The sequence below is a fragment of the Aquarana catesbeiana genome, linkage group LG09 (genome assembly GCF_042186555.1).
Source record: "Aquarana catesbeiana isolate 2022-GZ linkage group LG09, ASM4218655v1, whole genome shotgun sequence".
NCBI classification, from domain to species: Eukaryota; Metazoa; Chordata; class Amphibia; order Anura; family Ranidae; genus Aquarana; species Aquarana catesbeiana.
Genome location: NC_133332.1, coordinates 36,212,223 through 36,231,877, shown reverse-complemented (window position 1 = coordinate 36,231,877; position 19,655 = coordinate 36,212,223). Strand labels below are relative to the sequence as shown.

At 45.1% G+C, this 19,655-nt stretch overlaps 1 protein-coding gene across 2 annotated transcripts in view; it reads right to left on the bottom strand.

Annotated features, from left to right (window-relative positions):
• LOC141107506 (class I histocompatibility antigen, F10 alpha chain-like) overlaps positions 1-19,655 on the bottom strand; it is a 115,212-nt gene that overhangs the window by 54,473 nt on the left and 41,084 nt on the right. For both annotated transcript variants that reach the window (XM_073598276.1, XM_073598275.1), the window contains exon 3: positions 18,631-18,906. In XM_073598276.1, the coding sequence (XP_073454377.1) occupies positions 18,631-18,906 (276 nt within the window). The remainder of the gene's footprint in view (positions 1-18,630; positions 18,907-19,655) is intronic.

The window sequence follows — 19,655 nt, the reverse complement described above, 5'->3', positions numbered from 1 at the left end:
GCCTCTGTTAAATAGGGGCAGAAAAATTGCCACAACACTGCAACCCCTCACAGATGCTATAGTTGGAGTGCAGGAATGAGCCCTGCTGCAAAGTATTGCATCAAAAATTGTAATTATACGCCCCTGTTAAACAGGGGCTGAAAAATTGGGCCTTGGGCACTGGTGCTGGTGCCACAATACTGCAACCCCTCACAGATACTATAGCTGGAGCGCAGGAATGAGTCCTGCTGCAAAGTATTGCATCAAAAATTGTAATTACACACCCCTGTTAAACAGGGGCAGAAAAATTGGGCCTTGAGCACTGGTGGCGGTGCCCAGAACCAAAAATGTTCTTACTAGCTATCAGCATGAAAATTGAGGAGGAAGAGGATTGTGGTTCAGCATAATGGGATAGTCACTCAGCATCAGCATAGGCAGTCTTGAAGGGATCTCACATAAAAAAAAAAATCAATCGTTTACATCAGCATCAGGTGCTTGGCAGCTGGTAATCCAAGACTGATTCGTTTTTATGAAGGTCAGCCGATCGACCGATTCGGTGGACAGGCACACCCTGTGATCAGTTACAAAGCTTCCAGCAGCACTTAATGTGCGTTCCGAAAGAGCGCTGGATGCAGGACAGGCCAGTAGCTCAATTACATACTGTGCAAGCTCTGGCCAGTGATCCATCCTCAAGACCCAGTAACCCAGAGGATTTTTGGTGGGAAAGGTGTCCAAGTCTGAACTTGCCCCTAGGTAATCCTGCACCATGTGAATCAGACGCTGGCGATAGTTGTTGGAACCGAACAGACCTTGGGGCTGCGGACTAGAAATTGAACGTCGGTCAGATGGCCACCTTCTCCACCGCTCCTTCTGTGACTTACCGAAGCCTCAGCAACACATTGTCCAGGAGGACCAGGAAATTGTAACCTCCCAGGCTCTGGAAACGCATTGCACAAACCTTTCTGCAAGGCCTCCCAAAGATATTTCATCCTCTGCTCCCTCTGAGACGGCAAGATAAGGTCCCCGACCTTACCCTTGTAACATGGATCAAGGAGGGTTGCCAGCCAGTAATCATCCCTCCCCTTGATACCACGAATACGAGGATCCTTCCGCAGGCTTTGCAGAATCAGGGAGGCCATGCAGCGTAGGTTTACTGAGGCATTCGGTCCAGAGTCCTCTGGGTCACTAAGGACGGCATGATCCACAGCCACCTCCTCCCAGCCACGTACAAGTCCATGGGTTTCTTCGGACTGCAAATGATCCCTTGAAGACTGCTGATGATGCTGAGTGCCAGGCTCCACCTCCATGCTGACACAATCCTCCCCCTCCTCCTCCTGTGTGATTGGCGGGCATGCAGGAACACTGTCAGATAAAGGGGGCCTTGAAAGGTAAGGAAGTCCTCCTCTTCCTCCCTCTGTTCTGCCTCAAGCACCCTGTCCATTATTCCACGCAGCGTGTGCTCCAAAAGGTGGACAAGAGGGACAGTGTCACTGATGCATGCACTGTCACTGCTCACCATCCTTGTGGCCTCCTCAAATGGTGACAGGACAGTGCATGCATCTCTGATCATGGCCCACTGGCGTGGGGAAAAAAAAAGGTCCCCTGACCCTGTCCTGGTGCCATAGTCGCATAGGTACTCATTGATGGTCCTCTGCTGCATGTGCAGCAGCTGCAGCATGGCCAACATTGAGTTCCACCTGGTGGGCATGTCACAGATTAGGCGGTTCTTGGGCAGGTTAAATTCCTTTTGGAGGTCAGCCAGCCGAGCACTGGCATTATATGACTGGTGGAAATGCACACAGACTTTCCTGGCCTGCCTCAGGACATCCTGTAAGCCCAGGTACCTGCCCAAGAACCACTGCAACACCAAGTTAAGGACGTGAGCCAAACAGAGCACATGGGTTAGTTGTCCCTGTCGGAGGGCAGAGAGGAGGTTGGTGCCATTGTCACAAATCACCATACCTGCCTTAAGCTGGCATGGCGTCAACCAACTCTGAACCTGCCCCTGCAGAGCTGACAGAATCTCTGCCCCAGTATGGCTCCTGTCCCCCAAGCACACCAGCTCAAGCACCGCCTGGCATCTCTTTGCCTGCGTGCTTGCGTAGCCCCTTGAATGCCTATGGAGCACCGCTGGTTCCGAGGACAAATCAGCACAGGAAGAGGCCATGGAGGAAGAAGAAGAGGAGGGGGTGGAGGAGAGAGGTGTGGCAGAATCACCACTAGTGGAATTTTGGAGGCGTGGTGGCGGAACAACCTCCAACACTACTGCATCCTGTCCTGCATCCTTCCCAGCTGCCAGAAGAGTCACCCAGTGCTCGGTGAAAGATAGGTAACATCCCTGTCCATGCCTGCTGCCTCATGAGTCAGCGGTAATATGCACCTTACCGCTGACCACCCTGTCCAGCAAGGCAAAAAATTTGCCTTCCACATGCCTTCCCAAAGTGGCGTTTGGGAACCAGCCACTGAGGAACCGCACATTCCACAAACTCACGGAAGGGGACAGAGTCTACCAACTGAAAAGGCAGCAGTTGAAGTGCTAGCAATTTAGCCAAGCTAGCATTCAAACGCTGGGCATGTGGATGGCTGGGAGCGAACTTCTTTCAGTGGTGCAGCAGATGGGGCAGGGAAATTTGCCTGGTACAATCTGATGTCAGAGTACCGATAGCAGATTGCCCACATGTAATTGGCTGTGACACACCTAATTCTACACTTTCATTCCTCTCAGTGCAGGTTTCAGAGAGGACAGAAGGTATAGTGGGGTTGGAGATCCCAGTTGATGAGGGGCAAGGAGAGGTCCGCTTTTTTCTTTGGTGTGGGTTTTTTAGGTACGCTTGCCAACGAACTGCATGGCAGGTCGACATATGTCTGGTCAAGCATGTGGTGCTCAAGCGGGTGATGTTTAGGCCATGCGAGATATGCTTGAGACTTGTGTTGCAAATAGCAGCGGTGGGATCTGTTGCACTCATCTCAAAAAAGGCTCACACCAAAGAACTTTTGGAATAACGCGCAGAGACAGCAGCGCCTTTCAGAGCTCTGCGGTGTGATGCAGTCAGTGTGCTGCCCTTAAGCTGGCCCCTGGAGGGCATCCTGTCTCATTGTAGATGTGCCTCCTCCTCCTCCTCTCTCCTATCAGGCACCCACATGTAGTCAGTGACCTCATCATCCCCTCCCTCCTCATAACTGGAGCAAAGCTGGCAGTATGCTGCAGCTGGGAGAACATGACTGCCAGATTGCTGTCCTTCTTGGGCACCCCCTCTCTCTGGGCTCACGTTACTGCCTTCCTCTAGCTGGGTACCATCATCAGAGCCTTCAAAACGCTGGGCATCCTCCTGGAGCATGTACCAAACACTGTGGTCAAACAGTTCAGGGGACTCCTCGGGAGGACATGGTGGGGCTAGGGAAGGAGTGACTGATGCCATTGAGCCGAGGGAAGAGGCCGCGTTGGCAGCTGCTTTGCCAGACAAAGTACCCTGAGCCTGGGTGAGAGAGGATGAGGAGGATGAGGACGGCTTGGTCATCCACTCTACCAAGTCTTCGGCATGTTGTGGCTCAACACGGCCAGCTGCCGAAAAAAAGGACAAGCGTGTCCCATGGCCACATGCTAATGAGGATGCACCGTCTCCATGACCAGCACTGTTTCCTCTAGACACAGAGCCTGCTTGCCCTCTTTTATGGGCTTGTGACTGTCTGCCTCTCCTTGTTGGCCTTCCAGACATACTAATGGCCTGCAGTGAGATGTAGCTGCACAAAGCTGGGATGTATATATATATATATACTGATACTGCAGCTAGCAGAAATGCCTGCCTGTGGTACTAATAGGATCAGAAGAACACCACCAATTTTCTTCAGGTAGCTTTAGGTGCACACTATACAGAGAACAAAGTACACTAACTGTAAATACTGCAGCTGCCTGCCCGTGGTACTAATAGGATCAGAACACCACCAATTTTCTTCAGGTAGCTTTAGGTGCACACTGTGCAGAGGACACAGTACGCTAACTGTAAATACTGTAGCTGCCTGCCTGTGGTATTAATAGGAGCAGAACAACAGCAATTTTTTTCAGGTAGCTTTAGGTGCACACTGTGCAGAGGACGTAGTACACTAACTATAAATACTGCAGCTGCCTGCCTGTGGTACTAATAGGATCAGAAGAACACCACCAATTTTCTTCAGGTAGCTTTAGGTGCACACTGTGCAGAGGACACAGTACACTGTAAATATTGTAGCTGCCTGCCTGTGGTATTAATAGGAGCAGAACAACAGCAATTGTCTTCAGGTAGCTTTAGGTGCACACTTTGCAGAGGACGCAGTACACTAACTGTAAATACTGCAGCTGCCTGCCCGTGGTACTAATAGGATCAGAACGCCACCAATTTTCTTCAGGTAGCTTTAGGTGCACACTGTGCAGAGGACACAGTACACTAACTGTGAGTACTGTAGCTGCCTGCCTGTGGTATTAATAGGAGCAGAACAACAGCAATTTTTTTCAGGTAGCTTTAGGTGCACACTGTGCAGAGGACGCAGTACACTAACTATAAATACTGAAGCTGCCTGCCTGTGGTACTAATAGGATCAGAAGAACACCACCAATTTTCTTCAGGTAGCTTTAGGTGCACACTGTGCAGAGGACACAGTACACTGTAAATATTGTAGCTGCCTGCCTGTGGTATTAATAGGAGCAGAACAACAGCAATTGTCTTCAGGTAGCTTTAGGTGCACACTTTGCAGAGGACGCAGTACACTAACTGTAAATACTGCAGCTGCCTGCCTGTGGTACTAATAGGATCAGAAGAACACCACCGATTTTCTTCAGGTAGCTTTAGGTGCACACGGTGCACAGGATGGACTACACTAACTGTAAATACTGCAGCTGCCTGCAGTACTAATAGGATCAGAAGAACACCACCAATTTTCTTCAGGTAGCTTTAGGTGCACACTGTGCAGAGGACGCAGTACACTAACTGTAAATACTGTAGCTGCCTGCCTGTGGTATTAATAGGATCAGAACAACAGCAATTATCTTCAGGTAGCTTTAGGTGCACACTTTGCAGAGGACACAGTACACTAACTGTATATACTGCAGCTGCCTGCCTGTGGTACTAATAGGATCAGAAGAACACCACCAATTTTCTTCAGGTAGCTTTAGGTGCACACTGTGCAGAGGACACAGTACACTAGCTGTAAATACTGCAGCTGCCTGCCTGTGGTATAAATAGGATCAGAACAACAGCAATTGTCTTCAGGTAGCTTTAGGTGCACACTGTGCAGAGGACACAGTACACTAACTGTAAATACTGCAGCTGCCTGCCTGTGGTATTAATAGGATCAGAACAACAGCAATTGTCTTCAGGTAGCTTTAGGTGCACACTGTGCAGAGAACGCACTACACTAACTGTAAATACTGCAGCTGCCTGCGGTACTAATAGGATCAGAAAAACACCACCAATTTTCTTCTGGTAGCTTTAGGTGCACGGTGCACAGGATTAACTACACTAACTGTAAATACTGCAGCTGCCTGCGGTACTAATAGGATCAGAAGAACACCACCAATTTTCTTCAGGTAGCTTTAGGTGCACACTGTGCAGAGGACGCACTACACTAACTTGTAAATACTGTAGCTGCCTGTGGTACTAATAGGATCAGAAGAACACCACCAATTTTCTTCAGGTAGCTTTAGGTGCACACTGTGCAGAGGATGCACTACACTAACTTGTAAATACTGCAGCTTCCTGGCGGTACTAATAGGATCAGAAGAACACTACCAATTTTCTTCAGTTAGCTTTAAGTGCACACTGTGCAGAGGACACACTACACTAACTGTAAATACTGTAGCTAATAGGACTAATAGGATCAGATACTTTCTGCATGATGGTCTTGTATTTCTGATGATCCCATCTTTACAATAAAGACAAGTTTTCAACTTTATCCGGTGTGCGGCATCCAGATCTTCTTGTTCAAAGCCTCGTTCCACTTAGCATTTAGCCAGCACCTGGAACTCTTCAACACTGAAAGTTTCACATCAACTATACACCTGGGTCCGTGTCCACCTGAGCGGTGAAACACCCTCTTTGCCTTGCTAGGATCAGAAGAACACCAGCAATTTTCTTCAGGTAGTTGTAAATACTGTAAAAACACCTGCCTGCCTGTCAGTAGGAAGAGAACAACAGACACGGATCTAGCTAAACTGAATACAGTGTGTATATATATATATATATATATATATATATATATATATATATATATATACACACACACAACACCTAGGATGCATATATATACACAATACACTGTAAGTGCAGCTAACTGACTCAACTGCCTACTCTATCTAACTTAAATCAAATGACACTGTCTCTCTGTCTATCTCTCCGCCACCACCCCCGCTGCAACACACTACACAAGGCCACCACACAGGCGGCCTTATATAGTATGGGGCGTGTACTAAACCCCCTGAGCCATAATTGGCCAAAGCCACCCTGGCTATGGCCAATTATGGTTCTCCGTCCGCTGTAATTGGCCAAAGCATGTGGGTCAAAGTGCATGCTTGGCGAATCATCAGCCAGCAATGCACTGCGATGCCGCAGTGAATTATGGGCCGTGACGCGCCACTCGAATTTGGAGCGAACGGCCCATAACATTCGAAATTTGACGAAAGGTCGAAACATGCGATGTTCGAGTCGAACATGGGTTCGACTCGAACTGGAAGCTCATCCCTATTCCAGATCCTGCTTGCTGTTCCACTACGCTGTTCCCTGCCTTCCTGACTTTCTGGCTTGTCTGACTATGCGTTCCAGTTACCGAACTTTGGCTATGTTTTGACTACTTTTGTTCTATTTACTTTTATTATTAAACAAGTACGATTTAACTGTACTTCTGTCTCGGTCTGATTCATGGTTTCTGACAGTAGGGGAAGGCCATGAATTCAGAAGATACAGTCAATCCAATTGTTGGTAATATTTTTTTCAGATTGGATGAGCAGGATCCCCGCATGGATCAGTTTACCATTGTGTCGCAAATGCTTCTGAGTTGAATGGCTCACTTGGAATCTCCCACTGTGGCTGCTCTGGTACAACCTGTGTTGCAGGCCATCCCTGCTGCTGCTCCAGTCTCTCTGCAGGCACCCGCCTGGAGTATTACCTCTATAAGAGGTATGTCTGGTTCTGCGCCACTTCCCCAGCGATTTGACAGCGATCCAGTCCAATGCAGAGGGTTTCTCAACCAGGTTGAGATAAACTTTGAGATGCTGCCCCAGGTGTTTCCCACGGACAGAAGCAAAGTAGGTTTAGTGATATCTTTGCTTTCTGAGGGAGCCTTGGCCTGGGCAAACCCCCTATGGCAAAACCCTGTTGTCTTGAGTTACCCTGAGTTTGGTTTTTCTTTTAAAAGGGTATTTGATTTTCTTGCACGCTCCGCTTTTGCTGCCAAGTGCCTCATTTTCATCAGAGTATGAGAACTGTTGCCGATTACGCCATTGAATTCCATACTCTGGCAGCAGAAGTTGCTTGGAACAATGAAGTGGTTGCTTTTTCTCATGGTCTCTCGGATACCATCAAGGATGAGATAGCAGCCCAAGATATACCCACTGAGCTGGAGAAGTTGATCACGTTTGCCATCCTCATTGACTCCAAACTCAGAGAAAGACTCTCTTTTAAGGCGTGCTTGTGGAAGCCTCCTGTACTTTGCAGTCCCAGCCTTGCCTCCCTCACCTCCCATGCCCCCTAGTACTGAGTTGGTCAGTGAAGATGAACCCATGCACTTGGGCTTTACGTGTCTCTCTGCGGATGAGAGAACCCTTAGGAGGAGGGAGAGATTGTGCCTTTATTGTGGCCAGGTAGGTCACTTTTTGAAGTTTTGTCCTGCTAGTCCAGGGAACACACAAACATTGAGGTCCTGTCACAGACAGACCTTAGGTGGCGTTGTTTCATCCCCAGTTATCCAGAAGGATAAGCCCCTGGTTTCAGTTACCCTTTCTTGGGCTGAGTCGTCCGTCGAGATACAGGCTCTAATCGACTCTGTTGCTGCAGGCCTGTTAATTGATACTGCCTTTGTATCGAAGCACTCGATTCCTCTGCAGCTGTGTGACACTCCACTTGCCATTGAGGCTCTTGGTGGGAGACCTCTACAACCTCCCCATGTGACTCATGAGACCGTTCTGTTGTCCATGGCCATAGGGGCTCTTAGAGATAATCTAATTCCAAATTATTTCCCCACCTAATTTTCCGCTGGTTATTGGTTATACTTGGTTACAAGGCACAACCCCTCTTTTGATTGGCTCCGTGCTGGGGTTCTCTCCTGGTTGCCACAATGCAGTAAGACATGCTTCCAGAAGGTAGCCAAGGTCCTGTGCACCTCTTCACTCTCCTCCCTGACGGAGGAGTACCGCGATCATAGCAATGTCTTTGACAAAGGTCAAGCCGGTAGTATGCCTCCACACCAGTCATATGATTGCGCAATTGACCTTTAACCTGGTGCCATACCCCCTCGTGGGTGGGTTTACCCTTTGTAGGTCTTGGAGGATAAGGCCATGGAGGAGGAAGTTGCAGATGCACTTTCTCAAGGTTTCATCCGCAAATCCTCATCTCCTGCTGATTTCTTCTTGTGAAGAAGAGTGGTGAACTAAGACCTTGATTTCATGATTAAGAATGCCTATCCAAGGGAGCAACGGTTTTCACGAAGCTTGCTTTGAGAGGGGCATACAAGCTTGTGAGGATTAAGGAGGGTGACGACTGGAAAACTGTGTTTAATACCAGAACAGGCCATTATGAGGCCATTATGAGTACCTAGTAATGCCTTTTGCCCTTTGTACCACCCTGGCAGTTTTCCAGGAATTTATTAACAATGTCTTCTGAGATTTGTTGCAGTTATGTGTGGTGGTTTATCTTGATGATAACCTCATACTTTCCAAGTCCCTGGAGAGCCACCACACAGATGTCTGTTGTGTGCGTCAGAAGCTAAGAGAGAACAATCTCTATTGTAAATTGGAGACGTGTGAATTCCATTGTGAACAGGTTAAATGTTGTTTCATTAGAATGCATTAAGATAAAAAAAACCTTCTGCCCTTACAACCCCTTTAACTTGCTGTAAATCTGAAATGCAAATATGTAATAAATACTAATAAATAGTAGCAATTATAAACATTCTATCTATTGTAAAACAACATTGTTATAAAAATTAAAAAAAACAAGGCTAACTACCGTATTTTTCCATTTATAAGACACCCCCCACTTTTCCAACCCAAAATTAAGAAATCAATATTTTAAACATAAAACAGAACACATTTTTATTTAGTAATTACCGCAGGTAACCTTTACATACCAGTGTATTATGCAGCATATCACTCTATTCAGCCTCTGTTCTCTTCTTCATCACTATTAGTTTCAGACAGAAGGAGTTCTACCTGTTTTCTCCACTGTCTGATCATACACTCAGTGGGAGGAGGTCCAAACTGTCTCTCTGCAGCTCTATTTCCATGTTCATTTGCATAGCTGACTACAATAAGTTTGATTTTGCAGAGAAAGACAATCGCTTACCGGTATTTATTTTTTTATTTTCTGACATCTTGGGCTCAGAACGCTCTGGTCCCTATTGCATCTGCGCACTCTCCACCTCCAATGGGATTGCATTTGTGCACTCTCCACCTCCAGCTGACGTCAGTAACATACGGCTTGTGATTGGAGGAAGGCTGTTTGACGAGCTATGGGCAGCTAAGCACCTGCGCGGCTCTCTCCCAGGCTGATTGACTGTGTATAAGACGCCCCTTGATTTTCAGTCTAATGATTTTAGGAAAAAGTAGCATCTTGTACATGGAAAAATACAGTACTCAGCAAGTATACAAAGCACAACAAACTGTAGTACAAAATATAGAACAGAGCCTTTTCAATAGCTTTAGTATAAGACTCCTTTCACATGAAGACATTTTTTAAGACTTGTGTCCATTTACATCTGTCTATCTCAAGTCTGATAAAAGAATGGAAGGGGATCTGTCCCCCTTCATCTAGGTGGATATGGACAAAGGAGCACATTTACACCTGACCACCCATAGAGCAGAGTGGGCTCTGTCCGAGTCCGCTCTGCATAAACTGAGTGGACTTGGATGTGCCATCCACCTGCTTTGCTCTGATCAGCAGGGAATCAGCAGACTATAAAATCAGAGTCTGCCTTAGTGTGAAATGGGCATAAGGTACGATGCAGACTCTTGTTGCCATTATGCTACCTTCATAAGCCACACTGGGATAGCCAGGGGAGCAGCCAGAGAGAATTAATAGATTCTCGCTAGTGGTTCTAAATGCTTCCTGCACACACTGTGCATGAACAGCAGCTATCAGCCTGTCATATTTGTACTCTGTACAAGTCAATGACTATCCCCATCTTTGTTCTTATGTAACTGCTCATCTGAGCAGCTAAATAGGAATAGAGCTTCTGACCGGCCTTTGACACAGACAGTGTGCATTCAGGGTTGGTGTTTCTGCTAGATGTAATAGATGTGATAAACTCAACCCAACAATCTGGAACATGATCAGGTAGTGGTCGTTATAAGATCACTTTTTATGGCCCGTCTGTTGATAGACCCTTGTTGGGTCTCACCCAACCCTCTTACCCTGGGGGACTGGATCCAGAAAATGGATAATCATGTTATGCTTGAAAAACACACCTACAGTATGTTCAACCAAACACATCCTTGAAGTTTGAAAAAATATAGAAAATATGGATAGATGCTCTATGCTCCAGCCTAAATGCATACTTAGGAGAGGTAGTGTTTGAAGAGCAGGTTGGCCTGTTTTAGTTAACTTTTTACACAGTGTATCGGTTGACCTGGAATATTTCTGGAATTTTTGGTATACTTGATAATAATGAAATAAATGTGTTAGTAAAGTTTTATCAGTTTAACTGAGCAGTAAGGAAATGACAGAGGAAGAGAGAGAGGATTGGAAGGGAAATTTCTTGTTTTGGGATTTTTTTTGGGGGGGTTTGGTTGTTTTGTTTATTTGTATGTTTGTAATGTAAAAGGAAAATAAAAATAAAAATGTGATTAAAAAGAAATTTTGTCTGCATACAAACTGGCTGAAGTTAAATGGTCAGTTTGTATGCAACCATAGCACAGAGTGCTGCTGTGTCCAAGGGTGGTGTTTAGCTGCCTTTTAATATAGAAAACTATGCATGCCTGGCCACCCGAGTGAATGTAGCCTAATCCTGATGCATAGGCAACCCTGTACCTTGGACCTCATAACTGTAAATCTGCAGTGGCAGATCTGAGACTCTACTGCCTCTGGCTGTCCCACCAGATTTGGAGTGACATTTGAGGTTGTAACTATTGTGCTGATCACTGCTCTGCATCCTGGAGATAAAGCTGTACCTGAAGAACTGCAGTGCAAGAATCTCCTCATTTCTGCTTTAAAACTTCTGTGCATAATTCTATGGTGGATCATCTACCTCACCTGCTGCTTCTTGTCAATTCCCCCTCTAGTCTTATGCCCCGTACACACGATCGGACATTGATCAGACATTCCGACAACAAAATCCATGGATTTTTTCTGACGGATGTTGGCTCAAACTTGTTTTGCATAAACACAGTCGCACAAAGTTGTTGGAATTTCCGATCGCCAAGAACGCGGTGACGTACACCACGTACGACGAGACTAGAAAAGGGCAGGTCCGAACCAAGCGCGGCACCCTTTGGGCTCCTTTTGCTAATCTCGTGTTAGTAAAAGTTTTGTGAGAGACGATTCGCGCTTTTTCAGACTCATGGTTCTCAGATCGTTTTCTGCTGTTCAGTTTGTGCTTGTGGGTTTGTATCTGGTCTTCAGTGCGTGCAGCGAGTTACGCGTGACTCTTGTCATTGTGTTCTTGTTCGTTCGTTACTGTTTTTCAGGTCGCTCTTCACAGGCCTTGCTGTTCTTCAGTGCGTTCTGTTACTTCGTTCTGAGCAGCCGACCGTTTTCTAGCCATGTTGCGTATACGTACTCCTCGTAGAGTTCATGCTGTGCAGGGGCTTGGTGTTGGGGTCCTTACCTTGACACAAGTCCAGTCCATGAACAGGGTAGGGAGGAGTTCATGGACTAAGAATTGGTTGCTTCAGCGTGATCAGTTCTGTCATATGCCTTTGCTCCGTGAGATCCGTGAGAATAATCCTGATGATTTCAGGAACTTTCTCCGGATGACGGACCCCGTATTTCACTGTTTGTTGGCTTTGCTGACCCCTTATATTAGCAGGCAGGATACCTGCATGAGGCAAGCCATCACTCCGGAGCAGAGGCTAGTCACCACCCTGCGGTACTTGGCGACGGGGAGAAGCCTACAGGACCTCAAGTTCTTGACAGGCATCTCCCCCCAGGCTCTGGGGATCATTATCCCAGAGACCTGTTCTGCCATCATACAGGTCCTGCAGAAGGAGTATATTAAGGTAAGATTTATCCTTTAATATCACATGTTATTGTATTTAATGTTTGTTAATATATTGTATTTCTTTCCTCATTCCCTAATTACCATGATTGGAATATGCTGTGAATGTCCCCTTTGTCCTCATGCATGCTGGATTTTTATGTAATTATTTTTTTGTCCTTTATACATATTTGCCTTCACTTAACTCCCCAGCATGCTCTCCTGGCCCTATATTCACCTCATGTAGTCACTTAACAATGTATTTTATCAGCTCCATAGTAGTGCTTTACCCTAAATACCCCCAAAAATGTTTTTAAATTTGATTGGTGCTTAACATTCATGCAGAGTGCTAGAGGCTTTTTTTGGGGGTCCCCAAATCATTTGGAACCCTCCCTCCCCCAATTGCTAAGTCAGCTGATACCAATTCTCTATCTATCCTCAATCATCTATCTGCTGACTTTGCCAAACCCATACACACTATACCCATCTCTTTTGTGGTCAGATGTATGGATGAATTCCCCAAAGCATGTAGTGCAAGGGCCTGCCTGTATACTTTCAAATGGTAATGTTTAAAATTTTGGTATACTATTCTTATCTCGATAGGTAAGAGCAGAATGTCCAAATGTGCTCAAATGTGTACAATGTGTATTTATATCTTTGTATTATGACACTTCTTACCTGTCCAGTGGGCTGCCAATAGTGTACAGTAAGGAGGGTCTGGCCAAAGTAATACCCATTATTTAGGCATTCATCTCTCAATGAAGTGGAGAGGGTTACCTGTCCAAGAGCTCCCCCCTATATTGTTAGAAATGGCCCATGAGAGGGGGAGGGGGAATCTGATAGGTGGACCTTATACTTTGGTCTTTAAAAACTCCCTCAAATAAATGTTATCTTGATGTTGGCCAAGAATGTTTGTGTCTAATCTGCTTTCCCTGTTTATGTGCAAAATGACTAAATTTTTTTTCTTGTTTGACTCCACAGTTTCCTTCCAACCCACAGGAATGGCAGACTGTGGCCTCCCACTTTGCCCAGTGGTGGGACTTTCCTAACTGCAGAGGGGCAATTGATAGGAAACACGTCCACATCGTCCCACCACCCAACTCGGGGTCATACTATTACAACTATAAAGGGTTCAATAGTATTGTGATGTTAGCGGTGGTGTCGGCTATTTACGAGTTCTTGTATGTGGACGTGGGGAAGAATGGCCAGATGTCAGATGGTGGAGTCATCGCCCAGATGGAGTTCTACAGGTGTCTCCAGAATGGCAGCTTGGACTTGCCACCTCCAGAAGACAATGTGGAAGGACTCCCATTCGCCTTCGTTGCGGATGAAGCTTTTGCACTGGGGGACCATCTTATGCAGCCATTCCTAATGAGGAACCTCACCCCGGACCGGAGGGTTTTTAATTACCGGCTGGCCAGAGCCAGAAGAGTGGTGGAGAACACGTTTGGAATCATGGCCAGTCGGTTCCATCTATTTCTTACACCCATACACATGGCGGAATACAAACTGAATCATATCATCCTGGCGTGCTGTGTTCTCCACAACTTTTTACGGCAACATTCTGCCAACTATGCTGGCTCAGTTGGGCCTGAGGATGGAATTCAAAATGAACCAACCCTGACTGCGCTAAAGTGGCCGTCCTGGCTTGTCCCCCCTGAGTGCCCGTGAAGTCCAGCTAAGATACCTTGAATACTTTGCGGGTAGGGGGGCTATCAATATGCCAGACAATGTCTGAAACCTTGTTCAAATAAAAAAAACATTTTAACTACTAACATCTTTGGTGACATTTACTGCTTGTGTTTCTTTTAGATGACCCTGACAGAAATGTGGTGAGTCCTGAAAATGGCGTGATTGTGTAACATTACAAAGCACTGTTGGGTGTTGTTTACTAAAGGCAAAGACACTTTGCACTACAAGTGCACTTGAAACTGCACTTGTAGTGCAAAGTGGATTTTCCCTTAGGAAATAACCCCCATTGTCACAGAAAACACCAATTAGAGCACGACAAAAGTGTTGGAGCGTTGAGACAATAATCAACACATTCTTGATTAACAATCTTTTTAATACCAGCACAATCACATGTGCATTTATAAAAGATTTTTAAAACAAACCAACATGTTTGTTGTATAACAATTTTTGGGGTCACATTAGAAAAAGTAGCAATGTCCATTTAAGATAAAACAGGCATGTTTAAAACCAACACGAAAGACACAAATCTTGAACTTATAAAGTTCGCTTTTGGTAGAACTTGAAGGCAATATCAGACATGAGTATTTCTAAACTGTGTTTGATATTGCGTTCAGATGGGGTGAAGTCACCCCAGGAAAAGCCAAATTTTGAAGATGCACACAAATTGCTGAATGTCAACATGTGCTAGCTGCCAGCACGGGGGATCAAGGGACGTGCTTTGTGCGTGCAACCCCTTCCTCACAGCTACTTTATTATTGAGGAAGGGGTTGCACCTCCAAAACATGTCCATTGATCTCCCGTGATGGCAGATAGCACATGTTGACACACTGTGTGCATCTTCAAAATTTGGCTTTTCTATAATATGTAAAAAAATTGTATACATTTTAGAATCACCAAAAAAACAAAAAAGGGAAGGGATTTTGATTGTTTTTAAACTCTCCCTAAAACATCAATGATGTTCTTCATTTTTTTTGAACATCATTGATGTTTTTCTGGATGTTTTCCAAGTCCCTATTACACCCCATGATCTCCCCGATCAGGATCTGTGCACTTTCAGAGGTGAAATGCCCTGGATCCATAACATCACGATCATCTAAAAAGATAGAAACAAAAAAACACCATGTATTATAAATATGCCGGCATCCATCTCTTACCTGTGCCTTTGGTCGCAGACACTCACCTGTTGTGGTGACTATTTCCACCACGTCTCCTTCCTCCTCCTCCTCCTCCTCCTGTTGTCTACATATCTACACAACCAAATTATTTTCAGAAAGTAGGCCATAAAAAATGTTGGCAAATGCATATGGGCAAAACAATGGTGTTTTCTAGGCCGAATGAACAATGTTTTATACGAACGAATAATGTGCCCATGAACATGAAAGTTGACATTTTAAACTGGACAACAGTTAAGAAAAGCACATGGAGCAGCACGAACGTAATAAACATAAAGAATAGGCACACAGGACAACTACTTACTTTTTTGCAGCACTCTCCGGATCCTTCTGTACTGCTTATGCTCTCTTAATTTCAGGTCCGACGACCGCTTCCTGAGCTGATCTTTCGACCGTTGTACCCCGAAATTCCGGTGCAGACTCTTGACCACTTTCACCATGATCTTGGCCTTTCTGACATTGGGGTTGGGGTAAGGTCCATACTTCCCGACATAGTCGGTCCTCTTCAGGATGTTGACCATCTCCAACATCTCCCCAAAGGACATATTTGATGCCTTAAATCATCTCCTTCTGGATCCAGACGTTTCAGGCTCCGGGCTTTGTTCCTCCTCCTCGTTGCTGTAATTAGCACGCACCTGCTGTGTCTCTGCCATGTGCTCTTCCCCCACTGCACCGAACGAGAAGGGGCGGGGAATAGACTAGAAAGAATGTCAGGGGTGGGCGGAGTTTCACGCATGTGCAGTGTCTATAAAGCGTAACACGCATGCGTAGTACGTACGATCTGTGAGCGGAGGAAGGAGCATCGGAGGCGCCGATCGTGATAACGAAGGTAGGATCTAAACTTGGGCCTATACTGCTTCTACATTGAGGCCTATATTGTAACAAGCTTAGGAGAGTTTTCCCTGACATTAGGGTTTGTCTTGTGTTGTGTCTTGCAGAGAAAATGGATGGCTTCAATGACCACAACTTCCTCCCCCTGTTCATAGATAAATACAGGGAGCTGCCCTGTCTGTGGCAGGTCAAACATCCTCATTATAATCATAAACAAAAGAGGCAGGCAGCGCTGGAGAAACTGCTGGAGTTGTTGACACCGGTGGTCCCCACGGCAACCATCCCCTATTTAAAAGCCAAAATTGGTGGCCTGAAGAGCACTTATCTTAGGGAGCGCAAGAAGGTCACGGATTCCAAGAGACCTGGAGCAGCAGCAGATGACATTTATGTCCCCAGGCTGTGGTACTATGAGAGACTGTGATTATTGTCAGACCAGACTGGAGTCAGGGAATCCCTCTCAACCCTTCCTTCCACTCTTCCTTCCACCCCAGCTGAGGCTTCCGAAGTCCAACCTGGGACTTCCAGCCAGGAAGAAGTGGAGGAGCCCAGCTTGAGCCAGGTATAGCATTGTTCTACAGATTTCTGGTCAATAAATAAATGAGGTTTACTAGATGTTATTATTGATCACTAATTGCTGAATTAATAAAGTGTTTTACATATATTGATATGTAAAACACTTTGTGTGTCGGAAAATCCGATGGAAAAAGTCCGACAATAGTGGGCAAAAATAATTGGGACAAGAATGAACAATGCTGGGCTCAGAATGATCATCTGTTATATTTGATAACATTCAATTGGCAACAGTCATGAGGTTAAAATTGTGTGTGATTGATGAAGTAAAAACTAAAACTATGTCCCTTTTTCATACACAAGAAGACCTCAGCCAGGAGGACGAGGCTGTGGAATGTGGCAGCCAGGAGGAGGCGGGGGTTAGTGGCAGCCAGGAAGAGGCGGGGCTAAGTGGCAGCCAGGAGAAGCCTGGGCCCAGTAGGAGCCTGACCAAATCGCAGGTTCCTCCCCTCCGCCTTCCAACCAAAAGACCCAGGAAGGGGAGTCACGTGCAGGATTCAGCGCTCAGGCTCATTCAGGAGGCTTCTGCGTCCCTCAGAGCCACCCCCACTCCTGAAGAGGTCTTTGCCTGCAGGGCTACCACCAAACTGCAGGGCATGCAGGAGGGCCAACGCCAGCTGTGTGAGGACCTTCTTTATAAAGTCTTAATTAAAGGGGTGAGGGGCGAAATCACACTCAATACCCACCTGAGTGAGTTGGAACATCCTCCTCCTCCCCCTCCTCCTGCCACAACTACACCACCACAGCCACAGCATGGAAGGAAGCGTGGAAGGAAGACCAGAGAGTGAGGACCCTGGGTTCAGTCTGGTCTGGCAAAAGATGCAGGCTCTAGTATGACCACAGCCTGGGGACACAGATGTCATCTGCTGCCTTCAGAATCTCTGGGACTTCTGGACCAGACTGCACTCCCTTTTATATGGACTCCTCCAGCCACCAATTTTGCAGGAAAATAATTGATGTGTGCCCTGGGGGCCAAAGGCTTCACCAATTTCTGCTGTTTCTCCAGTGTTGCCTCCCTCTTTGTTTGGTTATGAGCCCTTAATAAAGGTTTTTTTGTTTCAATTATACTCGCCTATGTGTGTTTTCCTTCAAAAAGGACAGTTTGTTTTGTGAGGATTCAGGTACATTTCTAAAGTACAATGTGAAATTAACAAGGGACATCAACACCAAGCAACCTCCTTGAGATTAAATAATACAAGATAATAATGGTGTTGTAGTAACTTGACACACAAAAATATTCTGGATGTTAAATAACTAAAAAAAAAAAATAACAAGATCAGCCTTGAAAAAAATACAAACATAAAAAAATTAAAAAAATCACATCAGGCTTGAAAAAAAACACAAAAAAAGATATAGATTTTTGGTCAGATGTGACAAATCATAATATATTGAGGGAATCACGATAAATAATAAAGAAAGAAGTTTGTAAGAACTCTGTGTGAATATCAGCAGCAAAACTACTTTGTTCTTCCTGCATTATAAAGAAGAAGAGAGTGCGCTGTATTAAACAATTTGAAACACTGCAGCCTGACGAAAGTGCTCTATCCATTCCGAATGCTAATTTTACCAGACCGAGCTGTTCCATCTCGGAATTTCTTCTGAGCATGCTTCTGACCATGCGTGGCACTTTGTGCATCGGAATTGTCCACAAACGGTCAGAATTGACACGATCGGATTTTGTTGTCGGAAAATTTTATAGCCTGCTCTCAAACTTTGTGTGTCGGAAAATCCGATGGAAAAAGTCCGATGGAGCCCACACACGGTCGAAACTTCCGACAACACGATCCAATCACACATTTTCCATCGGAAAATACGACCGTGTGTATGGGGCATTAGGGGCGCAGCTATGACAGGAAGAAGAAAAGCCCTGCTTCTACCAAGATGATCACCTCTAGAGAATAGAATAAGAATAAGTCATGGTAAGTCAGTAATGGGGAAAGATCAGATGTAGGGAGCATACATACAGTACTGATGATTAGTCCTTAGATATCACCTTTCAATAGGTTCTTACCTTTTTTATCTAACTCATAGCTTGCATATTTGAGGTAACTATGTAGCATTTTAGGGCATTGAATTTCTAAATAATTTTTGTCAAAAAAAGAATCAGCAGTTTGTGTGTTGTAGTACTGAGTTATTGGTTCAGCGTAAAAGATCATAGGTATATACAGCATCTTCTCCTTATCAAACTTCAGAAATTCCTTCCCCTCATGTGCAAACTCCAAATATCCAGCAATATTTCCATCGTCATCCACTGTGCAGCCACGCTTTTGCTGGTAAAGATACTCTCCTGCGTAGAAAACAAGTTTTAATTACTAAACTTTCAACCACAAAAGTGTCAACTGATTTTTTGGGACTATGTGGCCTTTTTGCTACTTATCTTAGCTAATAATGTACGTGCAATGTGCGTGCACTGTAAAATCTTTTTGATGCTTTTTTTTCCCACATATAGAGCTTTCTTTTGGTGGTATTTGACCACCTCTGCAGTTTTTATTTTTTGCGCTATAAACAAAAAAAGAGCGTCAATTTTGAAAAAAAACTGTATTTTTTACTTTTTGCTATAATACATTTCCCAAAAAATAAATACAAAAAACAAATTTCTTCATCAATTTAAGCCAATATATATTCTTCTTCATATTTTTGGTAAAAAAAATCACAATAAAAGTATATTGATTGATTTGCGCAAAAGTTATAGCGTCTACAAAATAGAGGATAGATTTATGGCATTTTTCTTATTTATTTATTTTTTACTAGTAATGGCGGCGATCTGCAATTTTTAGCGGGACTGCAACACTGCGGCAGACAGATCAGACACTTTTGACACTTTTTTGTAAAAAGCGATCAGTGCTATAAAAATGCACTGATTACTGGCAGGGAAGGGGGTTAACACCAGAGTGCGATCAAGGGGTTCAATGTGTTCCCTGGAGGTTTCTGACTGTGGGGGGAGGGGACTGACTGAGAGTAGAGAGAGATTGCTGTTCCTAATCATTAGGAACAGACAATCTCTCTCTACTCCCCTGTCAGAATGGGGATCTGTTT